The sequence below is a fragment of the Fulmarus glacialis genome, unplaced genomic scaffold (assembly GCF_000690835.1).
Source record: "Fulmarus glacialis isolate BGI_N327 unplaced genomic scaffold, ASM69083v1 scaffold46101, whole genome shotgun sequence".
NCBI classification, from domain to species: Eukaryota; Metazoa; Chordata; class Aves; order Procellariiformes; family Procellariidae; genus Fulmarus; species Fulmarus glacialis.
The window spans coordinates 1,088-17,636 of record NW_009194303.1 but is presented as its reverse complement, the minus strand read 5'-3'; the positions used below and the strand labels follow the sequence as shown (position 1 = coordinate 17,636).

Below are 16,549 nucleotides of genomic sequence, written 5' to 3'. Positions count from 1 at the left end.
TTCCTGCTGCCCAGCCTCCTTGTGTGGGGACAAGTGTCTCTCCTGCCTGGAAGCCACAGAGGGCTTGGAGACTGTCCAGGTAGGTGGGCAGAACTGGACCCCAGCAGCCTCACTGGGAAAGAAGACAGTGTCGGGGGAGAGGGGCCAGCCTTGTAGTGCTCAAACTGGCTTAATGGGACCACCCCAGGAGCACCCAATTCAGTGAGAGGGAGAGCCAGAGCATACTGGCAGGAATTGATCATGCCACAGCTCAGGACCAGAAGTACTTATGAATGGGTGGAGCAACCTGGCATTGGCTCTCGCATTTTTTCTTCACGTGGCGGGTGAGAATTTTGTCGAGAGAATGGAAGGCAGATAATGGAGCTGAAGAGTCTTGCTGTGTCAAGATACACAGTGTGAAAGCTCAGCAGTGGTTGAAGTCTGTCAGTTTGCATAAATTAAGTGTTTCCACGACATGAAGCTTCTGGAAGGTTCCTGTTGCCAGCACAGTACTTGGGATATTTTGGACCGTCTGCTGTCCCCACTGCCAGAATCTAAGGTCCCTGATTTGGTGACCTCCAGGTAGAAGACAAAATCTGACCACACACCAGGGAGAGTCCTTCCCTGCTGGGCAGATGCTGAAGGACCCAGCTCCTCACCTTACAGCTCCTTTTTCCATGAGTTGGAGCTGCTCTGGAGTTCTGTTCCTTTTGCACTGCAACCTGCCTTTGCATCCTGAGATTTGTTCTCAAGGAAGCTGTCACAGCTGAAGGAGCTGAAAGAAGCTGGTGGCTGGATGTGAGTCCACCTACACATCCCTGGACTGGGTATTCCCATGCTCTGCAGGAGGGAGAGAATCCCTCTCGTCTCTTTTCCCCTGTGACTGTGTGGATGCAGAAGGACTCTATTTGTGGCCATTTCAGTTCCTCACCATTGCCCCTTGTTGAACTCATGCTCAGTTTTTCCTCCTGTGGACTCTTTTCCTTGCCCATTTGGACTTCACTGCCTTCGCTGAGGATCTCGTTTGTCATTGTGTCACTGCTGGAGTGGTACAGAAAACCTCCGACCCACATCCCAGATGCTGCTAATGTCTCAGACAGGACCCACACTTGCGCAGTGCCACTGTTGCTGCTCGTTTGAGCCCTTGGACAATTCCAACATTCCTTTCTTGAGTGATGTATGATGGCTTTCTCCAACCCTGGGGCTGGGAGTCCTCCTATGGGCATCATAACCAGGTCCATATGGCTCGACTCTGGCTCCTCCCTCTGTGCCACCACATGGGCTCTGACGCTGCCCTGTTTTCTGTACTCAGCGCCAAGGCTGAGGAGCAGATGTTTGAGCCAGCTTCCAGGTAGACTTTGAGCCATTGCCCACTCTCTCTGAGCCCAGTGGTCCAGGCTGGCACCTCATACCAATTCCTCACACCTTTATGCCCACTTGCATGGCTAAGATCTTCACCAAGCATTATATAGCATCCAAAAAAGCATACTGTCCTCTGTTATGATTATTATGTGTCTGTGGAACTCCAAGACCAGCTTTGAGGTTTGGATGAGTTCAAACACATCTCTGCCTGGACCCAAGCAGTATGAATGCAGATGTGCACCACCACCTATTCTTGTCAGGAGCACTTTGAGTTGTGTGTATTTCCACTGTATTTCCACTGATCTTCTGCTTGGCTTCATCCCAGCCTCTTGTGTCCTTTGGTGGCCGGGTAAGTATAAATGAAATGCTCAGGCCTGGGTTAATACCATAGGTGCTGCTTAGAAAAACAAGCTCCATTTTCACTTTGACTCCTGATACAAATCACAAGCATGGTCATTGATTTGAATGTGTGAAGTATCCAGGGAAAGAAGGAGTGGCTGCTCTGATTAATAAGAAAAGAAAGCAGCTCTTGAATTTTTCCATTATGTTTAAAGCTGAGCAAATGCTTGGAGAACAGGGTGAAGCGCAAACTCCCTCTTCTGGAGATACACAGTGCCACTGTTGTACTGGGAATAAAATAGCAGAGCAGGCTGGCTGGCTGGACCGTGGGGTATCTGCCAGACGGTGTGTGACTAAAAGCCATTATCTTTGCATAAATTCCATATGGAAGGGCTGCGCAGGCCCTACTGCCAGGAGAAAGCCTGCACCTCCAAGCACTGGCTACTTCAAACAGCAAATCTCTGCTCAGCTGCACCAGACGAGCTGAGTGCAGGGACGTTACTCTGCAGGTGTAGCTGTGCTAACACTCCCAAAAGCACATGCAGGTTCAGCAAGTGGAAAGGGTGACAGGGTTTGGTGTGTATAGGAAGGCCATCTACTCACACTAGAGAAGGCGTGCTTGCTTGCAAGGTTGTATGTATTAAGTGTGTGGTATCTGTGTGCATGTCCATACTTAATGCTTGTGTGAGTGCAACACCAGAGCGATGCTTGAAAACCATTGGAGAAGGTGCTTTGTGAGCCTAACATCTTGTTAGACACCAGACACCTGTTTATTGGCAACCATGCCTCATTGTCCTGGCCAGGGCACTTCTGCTCTGCCCCTTCTTTTCCCAAATCTGGTCCATGCTTAACATAAATCAGCCACCTCAGGTAGACAAGAAGCAAAATTTGGATGCCTGATTTCTTTCTATGCCTCTGGGAAGAAAGTTTACTTTCGTGGCCGATCATGGAGGCAGTTCTCTCCCTTGTCCAGACAGGACTGCAGCTTGTTAGAGCCAACCAATGCTGCAGCAATCCGGATTACGTTCAGTCAGATTATTTTGAGAAGAGGAGGAGGTCCTGCATGACCTTCTGAGGAAAACAGGTTTCTCACCAGATTCAAGACGGACTGAGAACCCATCTGCTGCACACACCAGTGACTCCATGGACCGATTACAAGCGATTTGTCTTGAGAAGCTGTTGGGTGTTTCTGAGAAGATAAGAAAGAGTTTTGATATGAGGCCCACCAGACGTTTGCAGAACTGGTTCATGAGCCATCCAGTTTGCGACCACCTCTAATCCTGCTGACCCAGGAGACATGCTGAAATTTCAGTGCTCCACAGAAGCACAACCCAGGAGAGCTGCTCCATGTGAGCAAGCACACCCTGTCCAGCTGAAGATGCTTTAAGAGAAAAAATACCAAAACATGGAGAAAACTGTGATGGGTGCATGGTTGGAAGCTGTAGCTCAACCTTCTGTATAGTGCAGACCATGGCCATTCTCCTGGTTCCCTGCTCCAGGATCCTGTGTTTCTTTCTCTTTCTCCCTCTGCACCTGGGTTTGAGCTGGAAAAGCAGGAGGGAAGCAAATGAGGAAGGAGGACAGAAAGATTCAGAACCTGGGATTCCATATCGCAGTGATTTCCTGAAGACATTTGAATCTGATCCCAATTTCAAAAGGTCGTTGGAAACCATCCTGAAATCCAGCCAATTCCTGCTTCTTGCAGAAAAGTCAGTGCAGCTGAAGCCACCTTTTTGATGGGTTCACTACCACCAGCGTGTGATCTGAATGCAGGGGCATTTTCAGCCGAGCCACTGCTTCGCATGGTGCTGGCTGAGGTCGGCATCAAGAAGGGGGAGTTACTTGGATGGGAGAGGTTCAAGTGTCCCTGGTGGACATGTTACCAAATGAGCAACGCAGGAGATGCTCTGTGGCCTCGCTTGAGGTCCCATGCTTTTGTAGCTTGTGTAGCTTTTGTAGCTTTTGTAGCTTTACTGTAGCGCAGTAAATATGGTGCTGCTGCTGTTATGAGGCCACAGCCTTGTTCTAGGCTAGCAAAAGGGGTCTCAGGACTTGTCAGACCTTGTCTGAACTAGTCTTAGCCTGCCTGGAACTTTGCTTTAGCTTGTTTAGCTGTAACAGCAATTATCTAATGACAAGATGAACATTACTTGCTTTGTTTTATCTCTCCTAGAATTGTGTGATGTAACACAGTCTTGTATATGTTTTGTAACCAATAGCTAGTTATAACGAGAAGTTCTGTGCACAAGTAACTATCTATGCTTCTATAGTAAAATGCATGTAGAGGACTACAGGCACGGGATGGCAGCAGGGGCCTGAAGGAAGAGGCACAGGATGATGCCAGAGGCCCCAGGGCCATAAGTATCTCAGAGGGTCCATGCATGGGTAAGGAGTGGCCCTGGTCCCCCCTCGAGTGAGTTTGGGTGAGAGAGGCGTACGGGCTCTGGGGCAACTGGCCAGGGATGAGCAGAGGGATCTGGATGGGTGGTAGATGGTAGTGTGCTCAGAGAGGGGTGAGAGAGTGTCCTGTGCTGGTGAGCAGGTATGAGGGGGTTGTACACGCTGGTGTGGGGGGCAGTGGGGGCTTTGCATGGGTGATGAGGTGCCAGGGCTGCCCGTGCACAGGAGGAGGCCAAGGGGCCCTTGGCCGGCGGGCAGCTGGAGAGGGCTGGGCTGGGGGCTGCTGTCAGTGCAGAGATAGCATTGGGGTGCAGCAAAGGATGCCGGGGGTGCTGGTGTGGGTGTCACAGGGTGATGGGGTATTGGTGACGGGGTGGTGAAAGGCACTGGCAGCTATGGTGCTGGGCTCAGGGGCTTTCGGGCTCGCCCATGCTGCAGGGGTCTGCAACGGGCACATGCAAGTTCCTTCCACTGCTACCTCTTCATCCCCCCCACACACGAGGGCACAGGGTACCCCCGCTGAGCCCTGAAGGGCTGAGGAACAGATGTTTCCCCATGTCACTTGGGAGGGAAAACTGTGCCTGAAACATGGTCTCTCTTGACCTAGGAGCTGGTGGAAAGATGCTGTTGACGTCTCAGTGCCTCCCGTGGAGGAAGCATTGGATGGTGCACTGAGCCAGGCATTTAAAAATGTTACCAGAGGCATGAAAAATGTTATTTGACTCTTGGAACATTTTTTTGCTTTATATTTCCTGTATTTTTCAGGCAGGAAGGCCCAGGGAGAGTGGGACATCACTGGGATCTCCAGTGATGGAGGTTTTTCCTTTGTTGAATCCGGGCTTTGATGGGAAGGAAAACCTCAGGACCCTAAATCCCTTGGGACAGCCTGTGTGGGAAAATCACCCACACATTGAAACACTAACTCCTTCGGGGCATGGAGAGTACAGTTCATCAGCAGGTGCTGAGCTAAAGAAGGCAGAGCAACCACGGCCTTGCTCTGATATAAGGTGTACCAGGAAGGATAAGAGCTATCCGAAATGCAGGACACCACGGAACAGGAGCAGGGTTACAAAGGGAAGCTGTAAATGTGAGGGCCTTGCAGTGACCAGCGGGGTCAGGCTCTGGCATCCTGCCTGGGAGGGCAGGAAACTGAAACACCTCCCAGACGGGACCCAAGGGTAATGCCCAGCCAGCAAGTTGCTGGGGAGCTTCACGGTGGTGGCTGAGTGTGGATGGGGCTTTGCAGGTGCTTCTCTGGCCAAGGCAATGGGAGGGGAGAGCAGGTCCTGTCCTGCCAGCACAGCCTGTGCTTTCCCAGGAGGCTACTCTGGCGGGGCTGGAAAACCGACAGCCGGGGCAGAGCTCAGCTGAGCTCTTCTCCAGGCAGCGGAGGGGCACTGCTGCAGGTATCTTTTGGGGCCTGGAAGGAGACCTCAGGAGACCCTCCGATCCCTCCCTCTGCCCCACAGCAGGACCTTTGTCTGGACTCAGCCTCCCCCAATGCTCTGGTCCAAACCTCGGCACCTGACAAGCATCTTCCCTGCACTTTAAAGCTGTGACTCCCTGTACCACTCGTCCTGCTCTTTGCCTTTTACAATGGGAGACTAGCAGCATGTCCTCACAGCTCCTCCTCTGCAGGTTGACCAACACAGGCAGGCTTTCCTCAACAGGCAGACGGGACAGGTGAGTGCTCCTGTTCATCAGTATTCCCGAAACAATCCTAGACTGAGGCTTGTCTTCTCATCCTCTGAGTAACCATATCTTGGCTCAGTCCAGGCAATTTATCATAACACATTTAGTTGCAGAGTGCAGTTTAGAGATTAAAAGATGTTCATAGGAACTAGTTGTTTTTTCATCTACATATTTTCAGATTTACTTCTGCAATGTCTCAGGATTGTTTCACCTTTTAAGCCCATCTGTGGACACACAGGCAGTCCCTCCCTGCAAACAGGTGGGTGAATGTCCTGGGTACCCTTTTTTAATCAAAGGAAAGATGCGATGAATCTGGAAACTAATGGGTACGGGGGAGAAGGAGCCAGGGTCACCCTGGGGAGAGCTCTCCAACCTGCCTCTGCTGCTCGCCTGCGGGCAACAGGAGGTTCAGCTGCGGGGGGAGCTCTGCCCGTGCCCACGGCCGCCGGGAGCTCAGCAAAGGGGTTTGGGCAGGGTGCCAACTGCTGCCTTTGAAGGGGACACTGACCTGAGGAGCAGGGTTTGCGGGCGAACAAAGTGAAACCGAAGCCAATAGAAGAAAAAGCCTTCAGAAACAGGACACTCCAGCTAGCTTGTTTAGAAATCTTACAGGAGAAACTGTGGCCGTAAAAGAAATATTTCTGCTCTTGCAAGGACTGCAGCTGCCCCAGGGCATGGAGCTGATACCAAATGGTCCTAGCTGGGTGGCGCCCCCAGCCGGCAAAATCAAACAGCAAACTGCAAGCAGATGAGTGGCAAGACAAAGGGGTTTTTAATAATGAAGGTGTTGCTGGTAACATAGGTAAGGAAATGTGCTTGCTTACAAGTTTGAAGCTGACAGCATCCCTTTAAATAAAGAAATACACTTGCTGAAAGGAGGAAGTTACCTGGAAAGCCCTGTACAATGACGCAGTGTAGCAGCTAACACTACTCTGTTTCAAGTGCTATTAATATTCTCCATGGACCGGCTTCAAAAAATCTCTCACTTAGAAAAAGAAATTCTTTAAAAAAATGCAACCTGTGATCGTCTATCCTAGCAGTGCACTGTGACCTTTTGTACAATAGAAAAGTGATGCTTTAAATAGTGAGTTGAAAGCTACTGCCACGTGCTTTATACAGCATGCAACAACGCCACGAACTGGAGACACAGCAGGGGCTGCAGAGCCTCCTCCAACAGCTCCAGCATCCCTGGGGGGAGCACCCCGCGGGAGCCACGGCCAGGCTGCCCGCAGGCCCCTTGTGCCGGACCTCCTCCCTAGCTGCTGCATCTCCTGTCCTGTCCTTCCAGTAACACAAATATTAAATACGCTCAGTCTGTAAATAGTTTAACAATCTTTGTCAGCAACAATATTTACTTTGGCAAAACCAGAATTGCAAAGAAGTAGACATGTCCGTCAAACAGTCTGCAGCAAGTTCTTTGGTGGAAGCCAAGAAGTGAAACAAAGGCTCGTTCTCGCTAGAGCTTGAGGAAGTATATTGCACAGAGACTCATAGAAGAAATGCTGGTGACTTCAAATGGGAGGCATCACTGCAGGAGAGCATCCAACTCTGCTGGCTTCAGGAGAACTAGCTCCTCCAGGTTCAGTGATTCACAGCTGTTCTCCGGATGGCCTTGCTCTGGGCTGAGTGAAGAGTGACGCTGGAGTAAACTTGGGAAGAAGGGGATGACTGCTGGGGATCAAGGAGGAATGGGAAGGATGGAGGGATGGATGGCAGAGAAGTGGAGGCAACAAAAGCAGACGCTCGCACAAAACCACAGCCAGGCAAGGGCCCACTCAGCCCTGCCCCACGTGCATATCACTGAGTGCCTGTTTCTGGCTCCCCCTGCTCCCAGGTCATGCCATCCTGACTTCTGGCTGTGCAAAGGACAGCCCCTCCAAAGCCTGGCTGTATTTTCCATACAACTTGCTCCTACCTTGGACCAAAACACATCTCTTCGTCTGTACCACGCTAGCTGGGACATGGCAGCTGCACCAGGGTGCCACGTCCCTTCAATACCTGCACCTGCAGCCTGAGCAGCTGCCTCCAATATCCAGAGCTCTCTAGTCCGAGGTCACAGGCTTCAGCCTGATTCAGTTCAGACTGAAGCTGGGACGGCTCCTGGGCTTTCAGCCCCCAGGCACCATGAGGACATGACAATGTGCCACCACGAACATGGTGGTCTCCATCTCTCATCCACCTGGAGCAGAGCTGTGCAGGGACTAGGCAACGCAGCTTCAGGGGCAGGAGGAAGGAAGCAAGGCGAGCCTGGCTGTATGGAGAAGTGTGCTTGTCGCCCTGGCTGGGCAGAGCCTCCCTGCGCCCACACCCCCTGGCCTGGGCATGGGCCAAGATGAGCCCAGCAGGATTGCCTAAAGGGCTGGAAGGGCAGGAAGGGAGTAGAGGAGGGGGCAGCAATGGGCTCTCCTCTCCATGATTTCCCATTGCCACCTAGGTGAGGTCTCCTCACCACACAGTTTTGTCATGAGCTGCTCCAGTTCTTATGAGAGTGACTGCTAAAACTGGGGGGAAAAAAAATAAAAGAAACAGAACTGAAGTTCTTGTCAATCTAAAGAAGTGTTGTTAAAGGCACTGGTGTCCTCTGTGGGGATGTGTCGATGGAGGAAAACCAAAGTACCAGAGCTGTTGTGCTGTCAATTTGCAGTAACTGGAAATTCAAACAAGTTTATATGCTGGGAAAATGACTCCAGTTTCCCCTGGATGTGGCACATTAACCCTGCACGTTCTCCTGCAAGACAGAAACACTGTGCTGGCTGCTGCAGGCTTACAGTATCCTGCCTCCACCGCCCTCTCTTTCACCACTGCTGCAGGTGCAGGTCCATGCTGGTGTTTAGACTGAGATCGGTAACATCTAGGAAATCAATGTTGAAGATGCTGGGACCCACGGGGGTGAGCGAGCCAAAGCCGGTGGCGGAACTGGGGGGGGTGAGGTCCAGCCACTCCATTGTTTCCCATGGAGACTCAGTGAAACTCATTTGTAAACCAGAGCCATCGGCAGGGGAAGGGGAGAGCTGGGTTTCCATGGGCGAGAGGGGAGTCTGTAAAATCTCCTGGGAGGTGAGCAGTTCATCTGCGGCTTTGCTGGAGAACCCCTCCATCATCCCTTCGAAGTGGGACTCTTCTCCCCCCATCTTCAGCAAGGCGATTTCACTGACCCTCCCCAGGGGGCTGTGGGTCAGGACCTCGAGGTGAGCATCACTGCTGCCCGGACAGTGCTCGAAGGAGAGCTGGGCTGAGGAGACTGGCTCGAACGCGGTGGATGACTTTGGGAGAGAAGCACTGGAGTTCCCTGTAGACACTGTTATCTGAGGTACTTTCTGGAGGCAGGACCGATCCTCCTTGGCATTGGCTGGCATTTCTGTCAACAAATGAGAGGGGTTTGAGGTGCTCTGGCAGTGCCCACCACTGCTGGGCACAGGGGCACCAGCACAGCCCCCCAGCTGGGCTCTTGGGCATGCCTATGGGGACATGCTCCCCACTCAATCCCCTTGGCATGCTCGCCCACCCTCCCTGAAGAAAGCCTTGCACGTTCCTGCTTTCTGACCCTGACTCCCCTGGCTTTGGACACAGTCCCCAGGGCACGAGCACTGGCAGCTGTCCCCACAGGGCTGGGCATGGGTTGTGCATGGGAAAAGGCACAGGCAGCACTTTGCACAGGGGAGGACACTGGCAGTGCTCTATGCGGGAGATGGCACTGGCAGCACTGGAAATGGTGGGGGACACTGGGGGCTCTGCATGGGGAGGGTGCTGGCAGTGCTGTGCACAGGGCTGCCACCCTGCTGTCCCTTCTCTCTGCGCAATCTGCATAGGCGATAACCGAGCCCAGACCATCCCACCAGGTCTGCACATACAGGAGCAGGCTCTGGGAGGGCCAATATGCTTTTGGATTCAATCTCAGTGGCTGCTGGCACAGGGAGGGCAAATGAAAGCTGTACTCAACTCAGGCAGCTCTGCTGGGGTGCACAGAGTGCACTGAGCCCCACGGACCGATGCTGGCTTGGAGGGGAAGCCCTGGAGGGAAACAGGGAAGCAGTGCGTACCTCCGCTCTCAATCAGCACGTCCAGGAGCTCGTCCATCTGCTGACTTCGTGTCATCTGCTGCAGCAAACGACAAAGAGGAGAGTAGAGGGCATTAGGAGGAGACTCCCTCTGGCCACAAGCCAGGTAGGTGGCTCTAGACCCCACAAAGGGCTTTCTCCTATGCAGGAGAGATGCCACTCCAACATGGGGCTGGCAGTGGCTTTCAGGTGAGCACTGCAGGGCCCTGGGACAAGCATGGTGGATTCAGGGAGCATGGCGCCAGGTTCCCCCCGCCCTGCCACCGACCCTCTGCTCAGTGGCCATCACAGACTGCCTCTTCTCAGGGCTGTCAGGACACAACAACTTTTTGGACCCAGCACCTCGCACTGGCCTGCACTCCTGTGCCTCCTTGCACTCCCTGCAGCTCCCTGGGGACAACGCACTGTCATCCTCCTCTCCCTGACTGGAGACTGGAAGGACTTTCTGCACGCCTCCCTGACAGACCGTTTTTATCACTGCCAACAGCATGACCTGCACTGAGGCTGCTGACAGACTCTCACAAGAAATAAGGGGTTCATTGGCAATGGAGACACTCCTTGCCCGGGGAACAGCGCTCCAGGGTAAGGCGAAGGGAGGCAGATGGCATGGCGAAGGACACTTTGCTAATGGGCTAAAGAGGGAAGGTGAGGTTTCCTGGTGACTTGGGAATGCTCAAGAGTCTCTTTCTCACATAGCACTGAGCACTCGAAGAAGAGTACACTGAAGTCCTGGGGTATTTGTGTGGGATGTCAGGACCCCAGGGTCGACTGGTGCCTTTCATCAGCACAGAAGACACTATCCCATCCAGCGTGGTGTCTGACTGCTTTGTGGCAGTCATTCAGCAACTAACTCTTCAAGAAAAGCCCATTCCTTATGGAAACAGACCTGTTCTACCCAGAGACCCCACAATGGGTTGTAACTCCTGCAGATGAGTTACATTAACCACAAAAGAATACCCTGTGCAGCCCTAGCCCTATAGAAAATAAAAATCATGCAGTTACCTGCTTTACTGCATCCTCATAGGGTGGAGGCTGCTTTACCTCTGAGAGGGCTGGGCTTGACTTACAAAAACTTGGGGATGGAATAGAAAACTTTTGACCTGCCTGCGTAGCCATCTGCGTGGGGGAAATACAGGGAAACGGAGTCAATGCACAGGGAGGCACGGCAGGAGGCCCAGCTCTCTTACACCCCTGTTGAAGCCAGAGTGGTGCCAGGGAAACTAATGATTCTGTGGGCCAAATCAGCTCAAACGAAGTGCCTGGTCTCCGGGCAGGAGAGAGGGAGGTAAACTAGCTCCATCAGCCTAGCTCTGAGAGTCAAGGCCAGGCTGACCTGGAGCACAGGCATGATGCTGCAGAGCATCCCGGTGCTCGGTCCAGCCGTGAATGTGCAGAGGGAGGGGGAGAAAGAGATGGGCTGCTGGTGGTCGGCTGCACCCAGCCAGTGATGCAGTGCTTCCCCGGCTGCCAGCTGCCTCTCAGCCACTCTGCTGGGGACCCTTTCCATCACCACCTGTCCAGGGGCATCTCACAGGGCCCAGGCCAGGGAAGACCACCCAGAAGAGTCACTGTCAGGTCAGCACCTAGGCTTTCCCTATGCCTGTGCCAAACACCTGTGTATCAGTCCCCCTTCCAGGAGGGACCTCATCTGAAGGTCCAGTGCCTGCCAGCTGCTGTCCCCATCGCCTCTAGGCCCTTGTATGCCCTTCCCCACCGCCTGGCTGTGGCTGTCTCATCCCATGAGAGCCAGTGCCAGGGGATGCAGCATGGTGCCGGCAGGCGGGTTGGATCCAGAAGTGGATCCAGGGCAGTGGTGAGGCCACTTGGCCTGGCCGTGCACATCCTGGCCACCTTTCTGTGGAGGTCGGCTGCGAAGAGCAGTATTCCAGGCTTGGGGGGGACGGCACTCCAATGCTGGGTACAGAGAGGGAGCTGTTGCTGAAGAGGGACCCTCTCCCCTGGCAGCCCCTTGCAGGCAGCAGAGGAATGCCCAGGATGGGTGGTGTTGCAGCAAGGATGAGCTGCAGGACACCGTGAGGCTATCCCCTCCATACGCCCCTTGCGCTTGGGCAGCGAGGAAGGAGCTGGAGATGCCCCCAAGGTGTTGCTGCTCCCTGCTGATGCTCGCTGGCCGCTGCCCGGTCATCCAGAGCCGCCTCTCTTGGAGTATCGCCTCACAGCACTATGTTCCACTGCCTGTTGTACCCACAGCTTTGCCCCATTGCCCAGCTCACCTCTACAGCTCTGTACCCCACTGCTGAGGTCACCTACTGCATCCTACTGCCCACTGCATCCCCTGCTCTCTGCCCCACTGCCCAGCTTATCCACAGCACTGCTCCCCGTTGCCCAGCTCACCCAAAGCAATGCTCCCCATTTCACCCCAGCAGCAAGCCTCATTGCCTACCTCACCCCGACAGCACTGCACTCCACTGCCCCCCCCACTGGCAGCACTCTCTCTCTGCCCCTTTCACCCTAAATTGCTCCCCACTGCCCACCTCACTGTCTGTGCTGTGTGCCAACTGCCTATGTCACTGATCTCACTGTCCTCTGAATGGCTGCATCCCACTTTCTGCCACCTTGCAGCACTGCACCCCGCTGCCCAGCTCCTGCTGGACACTGCTCAGTGTGCTAACTGCGGGAATGTGATTCGTGAGCTGCCCTGCTCGAGCGCTGGGTGTTTTGCAGTGGCTGTCGCTCTGCTGTTGTGCGGCTGTTGTGCACTCAGCGTGCGCTTGCTGTACATCTTCCCTGAATGCAGTGTGCATGCCTTGCACCACTGTGTGTGTTTTACAGATGTATGATGGGTGTTGCTGCTGCCTCGGAAACCCTGGTGTTGGGATGAACTGGGGCTGCGATCAGCAGCACCTTGTGCTGCTTTTGTGTGTTGGCAGCGTGTGCCCATCTCCAAGCTTTCGTACCTGTCCAGAGGGCTGAGTGAGGAGTGGTGGATGCTGAAGGGACAACTCTCTGCTGTGCTATTGCCTGGTGAGGAGGCACAAGTGCTATCTGACTGCAGACCCCAATTGCAAGCCCTGTTCTATCTTCCCAAGAAAAGGCTTCCCATATGACTGGGGTAACTGCCCTCCTTCAACCCTGTGGTCAAAATCCCTCACACACCGCTAGGAGCCACAATGGCTCCGCAAGATGCTGAAAAGCCCTGCGACACTGCAGCGGGGCTCTCCCAGAGTCTGAGGGATCTGTGCCGGTGCTTCCCCGTGGTGGATAGAGCTTTGCCAGGGCTCCATGGGGCAGGGGGAGCTGCGCCAGGGCTTTCCCAGGGTAGAAGGAGCTGTGCCAGGGCTCCATGGGGCAGGGGGAGCTGTGCCAGGACTCCCCCAGGGGCACAGCAAGCTGTGCCAGGGCCTCCCCCTGAGGGGAGAGGCAGCTGAGTTAGGGCTCTTTTAGGGCAGAAGAAGCTGTGCCAATGCTCCCCCAGGGCAGAGGGAGCTGTGCCAGGACTCCTCCAGGGGCAGAGGGAGCTGTGCCAGTGCTTAACCAGGGACAGGGGAAGCTGTGCCAGGTCTCCCCACGGCAGAGGGAGCTGTGCCAGGGCTCCACAGGGCAGAGGATGCTGTGCCAGCACTCTCCCAGGACACAGGGAGCTTTGCCAGTGCTCACCCAGGGGCAGAGAGAGCTGTGCTGGGGTCCCCTGGGGAAGAGGGGGGCTGTGCCAGAGCTCCCCCCGTGCAGAAGGAGCTGTGCTAGGGCATGGGAGCTGTGCTGTGACCCCCAGGGCAATTGGGTGCGGCGACAGCAGGGCTCCCCACGAGATGCCCTGCAAAGGGCCCTGCAAAGGCCCTGCAAAGGACCCTGCGGTGCCATCAGCTTCCAACCCGTTGTCCATCTGGGCTGCTCTCTGCCTTTCCAGGCAGACCCACATGCTGCTACAGCCCCCTGGGTACCCACCCTGGGTGCCAGCAGTCCTGGTCTGATACGAAAGGACTCAAACTGGGATGTTTGACTGACTGCCCACAGACACCAGTGTGTTCACCACTGCGATGCCATCTGGGGTGCTCTCCACTTACCGATGCTGTGCGAAGGCAACTGTTGGTCTGCGGGGACCCGCTGCGCCCTTCTGCCTGTGAGCCAGGGGACACTGAGAGGAGATAGTGGCTGTTCGGGGACGGTGGCAGGCTGATGTGCTGGGGGCTCTTTGCAGCCCCGAGTGGAGAGTGCTGGGGGGAGCACTGCGGGCTCAGGAATGTTGAGGAGGTGATGGTGCTTTGCCCTGCAGGCTCCAAGCAGTGGCTATTTACAATGTGAGGCAGCTGCGGCACCCCACAGTTACTTAATTTATCCGAGCTGCTGGCTTGACCTTTCAAGGCAGTTTGTTTGGATGCAAATGGACAGCTGGACACTGCATTTTCTTGCTTGATGGGGACACCAAAGAAATGCTGAGCAGGCTGCTGCTTCTCTTCAAGGCCATTGCTTCTCTTTCGCTTCTGGAGCTGCATCCGTAACTCTTCCACTTGCCTCTGCTCTTGCTGCAGCTTCCATGTCAGTTCATTGATGACCTTCTGCTTCTCCACCAGCATCTTGTCTTTCTCTGTGTCGATCCCTTCCAGCTCCAGCTGGATGCTCCCTCCATTCATGCTGCTCATGAGGCTTTCTTCGGCACTGCCATGAACAGGAGATGGCTGGAGACCGAACTGTGGAGAAGACATGGGCCCATCGTTGAATGTGTCTGGCAAAGACCCGCTCACAGAGAGGTCAGAGGAGGCTGGAGAGATGGGTGGGGTGGAGCTGGTGCTGCCAAAGTGGTAGAAGCCATTTGATAACATGCTGGTGGAGGACTGCGACTGGTAACTCGACAGGGTACTTGTCGGAGTGACTGGGAAGGTGACAGTGGTGATCTCACTGAAGTTTGGCACTGCATTGCTGCCACACTCCTGGAAGGGCCGCAGCCGTTCCATCAGCGCTGTTTTGGTACCCGACACAGGCAGGCCTCGTATTCGGAGCTGCTGTCTCAGTTCTGACACCTAGAAGGAAAGTCACAAACGATCAGTCCCAATGGCAGATGAGCCCTTTAGAAATCCAACATTTCCAACAAGAAATCTCAGATCACAGGCTCCCAGCTTTCTGCTTTAAAGCTCTGACCCCCCAAGTGCTCATTGTCTCACCTGCAGTCACCTGAGTCACCATGCACAGCCCTGACCACTGCAGGACCTCAACTTTTCCTAATAGGAAAACCTTCTTTCTTCCTCCAGGAAATGTGACTGCACTCCATGAACCAGCAGTGGTCCTTGGGCCACGAAGATAACCCAAGATTCCCTTCCTAGCAGTAAGTTTCTACAGCTGCAGAGGACTTTCACACAGACCATGAACTAGCTGATGGCATCCTTTAGCTCAGAGAATGTGACCACGTACCTTGGAGCCAGATACTCCATGTTCAGGCATCTGCACACGGTTCAGGCATCTGAGCTGGGACATCACTATGGCCAAACTCACGTTATTTCTACCTCATCTTACTTCTTTCTCTAATAATGAATATCACCCCTAGGTCTCTGGTCCTAAAAGGACTTGGTCTTTGCCGTGGCTAAGGCTCCATTAGCAAAGTATAAAAGAACCATTGATGGGAGTGATTCTCCCTTATGCCCTGGCTGTCTTGCCTACATGAGAGATTTAGGTACTGTTTAAAGCAGTGCTTGTAGCTGCAGACTGCAGGAGATACCTGCTTGTGGAGAGAGCTGAGCTGGCCTGGCTGCAATGACCACTGAGAAGCTGAGTCACTAAATGGAGGCCATGCTGACCTCCTAGCTTCTGGTTGGTCTGCTAGCAGCATCCATGATGTCCACCATAAAAACACAGAAGGTATGGAGCCATGAGCTGCAGGAGCAGCAGCCCAGATCATCCTTTACTCCTCGACCTGATGGCCTGGCCTGCAGCCATCTCAAGTTATACCTAAGGTTTGCTGGTATGCAATGGAGCAATGCCCTGGAGCAATGCACCCATGTGTCACCTACAGAGAAGCAAACCCATGTTTTCATTTAATCATCGCGGTGACCAATTCCTGACCCAGCATGACGTACTCCTGGTTTCGCTCACAGCATGGTGGTTCTGGTTTGCTGATCTGTAACATGCGGTCACTCCCAGCCAGCTCAGCCTGTGATACTACCCTGCACAGTTCAGGGGTAGCAAAGCACATTCAGGTTATAAGATTCTGTTCCTGTTGTGACAAAGTTTGCACTCACTTTCAGATCATCCAGGTTAGATGGCAGAGGGCCTGGCTTGATAGATGAGACACAAGTCTGGCCTGAAAAGGTGGTTTTCACAGGAGAAAGAGGGGTGTTGTTGACAGAAGTTGATGAAGAATTTGAACTTTTGACCATTTGCTCATTTGATTGCCTGAAATAACAAAGGAGATTTGGGTAACTTGTCTGCCCCCCCAGGGTCTCTGCTCCCTTGGGGCTGCTATCTCCTGTATGAGACCTGAAGGACCACCAACCCCAAGGAAAACCAGGTTGGGCTGTAAGGAGGTTGCTGGTGACCCACCAGCAGGTCACAGGTGCCCCAGCCAGTCACCAAGCCAGAACAGCTTTGCAGGAGACTGTGCTATGTTCCCAAGCTTTTATGTTTCACTTGCATGCATCTATCCCCCTTGCACTGGCACAAATGGGTATTGGAGGGGAAAATTTGGAGGGAGACAGGGCTAAACCCTGCTTTTGGCACATCGCCACTCACTTTAGCTGGCCTTGGTGCATCCCTGGGTAGCTGAAGTG

General features: G+C 53.8%; 1 protein-coding gene across 1 annotated transcript in view; it reads right to left on the bottom strand.

The window, feature by feature from the left end:
- Positions 1-8,478: 8,478 nt before the first annotated feature.
- Positions 8,479-16,549, bottom strand: part of MYOCD (myocardin) — a gene marked incomplete at its 5' end in the record, with an annotated part of 8,951 nt that continues 880 nt past the window's right edge. The window contains 5 exons of the mRNA XM_009587721.1: positions 8,479-9,130; positions 9,813-9,870; positions 13,856-14,809; positions 16,022-16,175; positions 16,512-16,549. The exon at positions 16,512-16,549 is cut by the window's right edge and continues 231 nt beyond it. Coding sequence (XP_009586016.1) covers positions 8,568-9,130; positions 9,813-9,870; positions 13,856-14,809; positions 16,022-16,175; positions 16,512-16,549 — 1,767 coding nt within the window. The remainder of the gene's footprint in view (positions 9,131-9,812; positions 9,871-13,855; positions 14,810-16,021; positions 16,176-16,511) is intronic.